The 6,000-nt window shown below is 38.8% G+C and overlaps 1 protein-coding gene across 1 annotated transcript in view; it reads right to left on the bottom strand.

The window, feature by feature from the left end:
* LOC115307664 (rap guanine nucleotide exchange factor 5-like) overlaps positions 1–6,000 on the bottom strand; it is an 85,686-nt gene that overhangs the window by 21,995 nt on the left and 57,691 nt on the right. Inside the window, exon 8 of the mRNA XM_029961773.1 lies at positions 3,280–3,356. Within this exon, the coding sequence (XP_029817633.1) occupies positions 3,280–3,356 (77 nt within the window). The remainder of the gene's footprint in view (positions 1–3,279; positions 3,357–6,000) is intronic.

Here is a 6,000-nt window from a genome sequence, read left to right as displayed (position 1 = left end):
ATAAAAGGAGATCAGGTTGGTCAGACAGGACCTGCCCTTCCTAAACCTGTGCTGGCTGGGTCTGATCCCTTGTCCATCCTGTAGGTGCCGTGTGATTGCACTTAGGATGATCTGCCCCATAACCTTGCCAGGCACTGAGGTCAGGCTGACGGGCCTGTAGTTTCCCCGGTCCTCCTTCCGGCCCTTTTTGCAGATGGGCGTGACATTCACCAACTTCCAGTCATCTGGGACCTCCCCAGTGAGCCAGCCCTGCCACAAATATGGTCTGTATTCAAACTGGCAATTTCATTGAAGAATCATATTGTCCTATTTCAAATAACCACCAAGCAGAGATACTACATTTTAACATGTCCCCTTCTCTGCTAACAGTTCATTAATTGAAAGAATTGAAGAGAACAGAAAAAGAAATTATGTTATTTGGTTTCAAGAGGATAAAAAATTTCTCAGAGGGTTAAGGTATTATTAAATTAATTGTACATGCTTGCCTCTGGGATTAAAGAATGCATTTGAAATACAAAAGGCTAAACATGTTTTTTCATAATTAAGAAGAAAGTTATGAATCCTTCCCTTTTAATTCTGATTTCCTCACTTATGCTGACTTTCCACTACAAATCTTTCTGCTAAATACTCCTAAGAAAACCTCCAGGTCAATTAAATAATTGATGACAGTTTCTAAAAACTGGTTTGTAAGATGTTGACAGTCTCTGATTACTGGTCATTTTCACTTGTCAATATAAATTTAATTTTCAAGCAATACTTTTGAAGCTGTTAGACAAAAGGGTAAAGTCAAGTCACCCTACTTGCAAAGTGCAACTTTGATTTTATTTTGTGCAGGAACATCCTCTCTAAAACCCTGCATGCCCAGATGTCCTTGCTTAGTCCTGTAAGTCATGTAGACTAGAGATACAAGTACAAACCTATGTGAAGGTGAAAATCACAAAGTTGCATAGTTTAACTGGCTTTAATTTAATGAATGATAAAAGAATGTAGGAACTTTATAGTAAGGCTTTACTACCATTCATGGCTCAAAATTACTATAATTAAATGTGTTTATGCAATATTTGAAATGAAATAAAAAAGTTTAATGGAAATTAAACCAATTAGTCACTACTGAGGTTGAAAAAGTGAAGATGCTGACAACACTTCTTCTGTCTCAGCACATCCATTGGAAAATATTCCCTCTGCAAAGGTCATAAATGAACATGGTAACAATGACATGGAGGTGAATTAAGACATCCCTAGGCAGACAGGATGAGATCTTTTATTGACATTGTTTACAGCACGCTTGCTTTTAAAAATCCCCAAACCAAATTTTTTCCACACTTCTACCAGTTTTGTCAGCTAACTCCCATGTAAATCAAGCCTCTGTCCCAGAGCAGTGTTGAGAGTGGACACCACACCCTTCAACTCTGTTAAAGGTTTATGGTGATTTGGTTTTTTCCTCCGTACCTCTATCTCCTTCTGTGGCTGGTGAAAACAACATAATTATTACTGGCTTCACCTCTGATCAACCTGAAAACTTAAAACCATATGCCACTGCCTCAAAAGATAGGATTGCTTGTTTTGCTCTAGTACCATATACAGTCTGACTAAAGTGAAAAAAATTATTCACTCCCTTGAAACAAACTGTATTTGTTCTTCACTGGATGTCATTTTTATGGCACTAACAAACAAATCTGAGCAAATACTACTCTGATAACACTTCTGCTCTCCTCCCAGTAGAGCACATGAATACTTTTGTTAACTGGTCATTTAGTAACTGTTAAATTTTAAATGTTTCATATTCTTTCAAATTTTAGAAGCTGGTTTCCAGTCAAATAAAAGCTGGGTGAATCAATATCCCAATAATAAATTTTTATGGGTTTTTATAATCAGTCCATGTATTTTTAATAGCTGGCTATTAAAAGCTTTGAGCATGTGTTGTCAATGTCACAAATGGGAACAAACATGTTCAAAAAACCGTAAGTACAATAATCAAGTAGAACTAAGCATACATGAAATCCCCCACAAAAAAACCCAGGAAGTCAGATTTTTGGGGCAGTGAGGTCAGTATTTCCCCTTGGGTCTTTTCTATATCTCTGTAATGCACACCCGACCTCTACAAAACTGATCCTCAACCCTACACTGATGTGAATTAGGAATCAAAGTTGGGTAACAAATTTTTCACATATTAGGGCTCCTACTACCCTTTTATTTTTCAGTAGATTTGAAACTGTGTGCATTTAAGAAAAGAGCAGGTCATTTCCAAAAATCATGTCTGAACGTGACTCTGAGAGTGTGCTAGAAAAGCCCAAGCACACACTGGTGCAATTGGCATGTCCACATGGTCCCAAGCCCTTCTGCCTGCACTCTCCAGGTGTCTGCCATGGCCCATGTCTGCTACCAGAGCTGACTGGGCTCACTGTGGTCGAGCCAGCCCCTACCTTTAGAAAGAAATAGGTACTACTCACTTGGCTACACGGCTTGTACCCCTTCAGCTAGGCTTGATCACAAACATCAGTGTAAATTCTGTCTTTCTTGCACACAACTTTTCAGTTTGGCAGGATGTTAGGGAGATAAACCAGTGGCAGGAACTGCACGTTGCATGTAGGGGAAGGAGAAAAGGTGGCAAGGGAACATAACATTTGCAAGAGGAATAGAAGAAGAAAAAAACAGCCCGGACTGTGAAAAATCAGTTTTAAATTAAAAGCAATAATCAGTACCAGTACAATAAGCAATGCAGTTACCCTTGCACAGCTTGAATGCATGAACTAAATGACTGAATGAATTGCAGATTAATCAAATAATATTCACAGAATTAAAAAGGGTAAGCAATTCCACAATAAAGTACTCTAAAAAGCAGTTAAGTTTCTTCTGAGCAATATCTAGAAGTGTGCTTTGGTTGTAAATGAGGGCAGTTAGGCAAGGAAAGAAGAAGGTTGTTGCTTGCACTTGAATGACTAATAAGTATCCTCATTTCATTGCATGTCTACTTACAGTGATTAAAATTCAATCAAAATGTCATATGCCCTCGCCTCCTAAAACACATCTCATTTTATTTTCACATCTGGTATATGCTATGTGTATTATCTAAAAAGAGCAGAAAGATAGCTGAAGAATGCTGTCCAATTGCAACATGATGGGATTAATTCCCAGAATAATCATCAATCTTATTCTAAATAGCCACATAAAATGAGATCCAGCAGACTTTCTCCTTCCTACATTCTTGCTGTACCGAACAGTTTTTCAATTTGTAGATCTAAAAACATTCCCAAGACTCCATTAATCTTACACATTTACCTGTGCATCAGAGGTATCCTTGAGCTCTTCTAGTCCTCTTATTTCTTGACTGCTGTTTTCCTCATTTTGACAGATAGCTAAAATAAGAAAGAATACATTGGAAGCAGGCAGATTTAAATCATAAGAAGCAGCAAAGCAGCATGGCCCAGTTTAGATCAAAGAGGGTGACCATTCAAGAAACCTTGTTCAATCTTCAGCATTCTAGTTAACTCCTTGAGTGATTTTGGACAGATCCTGTTAAGGTGCACTTTATTGGGTTTAGACAAATGCTAAATACAGTATACTCTATTTTTCCCCAGGCAGTAAAATCTAGCACTAAATAGTTATATTCATGCTTCTGTTAGTCCTGATAAAACTATGACATTTAAGGAAACTCCACTTTTCCATACATTGTAACAAGACCTCATGACTCATAAGGAATAAAAAAATCAGGTCTCCCTTTACTTCCATTATATTGCACAACATCAATTCAGACTAAACAAAATAAGCAGATTTATCCCTCACCTCAAACTTGGAAAATTCTTTGTAAGCAAAGTGATCTCAATCTCAACAAACACCACAACTACCCATGAGAGTCATCTCCAGAAATAAATGGTAGCAGAAGATGTTCTATTGAAAGTTCTTTGCTGCTGGCATAATAGGAGAAACCAGTAACCTCGCTTAATTAACATAACTTAAACCACTTAACATCAGCAAGTTTTGCCAGACTTTAAAAAAAAAGTTTTTTATCAAACTTGTAATCCCCAGAAGGGTCAAAACCAGACTGAGGAGTTCACCTAGCTAGAAAAACAAGGAACCTCTTTTGAAGGGACCACTCAGTCTTCTGTATTGCAAACAGCTGCATCTATCCCATTTTTGCTACCTACATCCCATGATACCCTTTCAGTCAACACACCCACATGCTGTATTTTGTGGGACATTAAGCCCTCAGACACTCTGAAATGTGACATGTGGTAGGTTAGGAGTGTAAGAGCCGATGAAACACATGAAAAGCAACTTTATTTTACACTGTACTCATTTACTTAGAAAAACCATACTTAAATACTGTCAATCTTGAGTACACATCAAATGATTTCCTGGTGTAGCCACAGCAGTTGTGACACCAAAAGTGTCCTTGAAGTGGTAGAGCCGCCAAATCCACTTCCTAAAAAAACACCAGGCTCATGGCTTTGAGGGATGAGTAGGAAGATTGAGCTAGTATGTCTCCTCCTGCCTATCTCCTCTCTCCTTCACCCCTACACACCTGAGGTGGTTGTCACTGTGTGTGAACAGCCACAGCCCACAGCACAGTGTTTTCAGACAAGGATCACGAGTGGGGTTTTGCCTTAAAACTATGTCTGCGAGCTGAGGCAGCCCAGGATTTGATTGATGAACAAATCAGCTCTTGAGGGAGCAGGAGAAGGGCTGGCAGGTAGCAGTGTTTCCTTGACCAGGCACCCTCAGCTACACTCTTCTAAACCCTCAGACTGAATCTTTAGACATGCAAACAGCTTACCATGGCCTAGATAATACATGTAAGGTGAACCTTGAGGTCCAGTTTGGTGTGTCTGCTTGGGTGCTCTGGGGCTGCTGCAGACAAAAACCAGCCTAACATTTACGCAGTATCCAGCAACTTAGAAGAAAAGTAACTTTGGAGTGTTCTTGACCTCCAAAATAAAGCATATGGATTTATTTTCTTTTTCTGTGGATTTCTGCTGATACTGCAATGCCATATAGGATATAATTTTTCTTTCTTCCCCCACAGTTATGCTGTCCAAAAAAAAAAAAGTAATAAAAATGTAATTATAAAAGGGTAAATAAGTAATTTTGTCAATACAGTTTATTCCATGCAGGGATCTTTTTAAATCCATTATCAAAGGAAAACAGAGCTCTGATATAAATCTTCACCAGTGGGTTTGCACATATCACTTTACCAGCTAACCTCTGAAATTCAAGGTGGTTGTTGAAAACACAGGGTCAGACTACAGCTATAACAGAAAGCTCGTATAATGGGTATTAGATCCCAGAAGCATTTAAAGTTAGGCAAAATCAAAATGTGCTTGAGATGTTGTGGCATATCCGTGCCCCAGTATGAGAGATAAAATACGGGTTTTTATATATAGGTGTATCATGGAGTTGTAAGATATCCAAGTTCCAAATGGGACTGGGTGTCAGGGTCTTTTTCAGCCAGATAAGGGAAATATAAAAGTTCCTAAAAATTAAAATCTTTCAGGGTCATGTGGAAATTTTGTACACAGGGGTTTCTTCTCTCTCTTTGGGCTAAGAACAAAGGAAGATCCATCATTTTTGACAGAGCATGCCTTGCAGCCAATCGGAAGGAAGGGAAAGTCCCTTTTCAGAGAAAAGAAACCTTTTTAGGCAAAAATGAATATATTAAACTTATCTGAAAAGGGTGGGATTTTGAGAAACTATAAAATGTATGGAATTTAAACCCAAAGGGTCTTTTTCCCCAGAAACTCGGAGAGAGAAAGATCCAGCACACTGAATAAATCCTTTCCTTCATGAGTTTATGCCATCTTTCTAAATTTAAAAGAGGAATTTTTTCTCACACCAGCTTGGAAAAGGAACAACCTAATGACACAATAACTAGTGGGATGGCCTGAACAGTCATGTGTGGCCCCTGCTTTCCTAGTGCAGGTCAGGGTTTCCAAAGGCAACATGCTCCATCCAACCAGGGTAGGGGCTCTGTGCACTCCCTTCCCTTGTAACCCACCTCCCAGC

Source organism: Manacus vitellinus, unplaced genomic scaffold (genome assembly GCF_001715985.3).
Source record: "Manacus vitellinus isolate BGI_N305 unplaced genomic scaffold, ASM171598v3 scaffold_3_pilon, whole genome shotgun sequence".
Classification (NCBI taxonomy): Eukaryota; Metazoa; Chordata; class Aves; order Passeriformes; family Pipridae; genus Manacus; species Manacus vitellinus.
The sequence above is the reverse complement of the archived record's forward strand: the minus strand, read 5'-3'. Positions and strand labels throughout refer to the sequence as shown.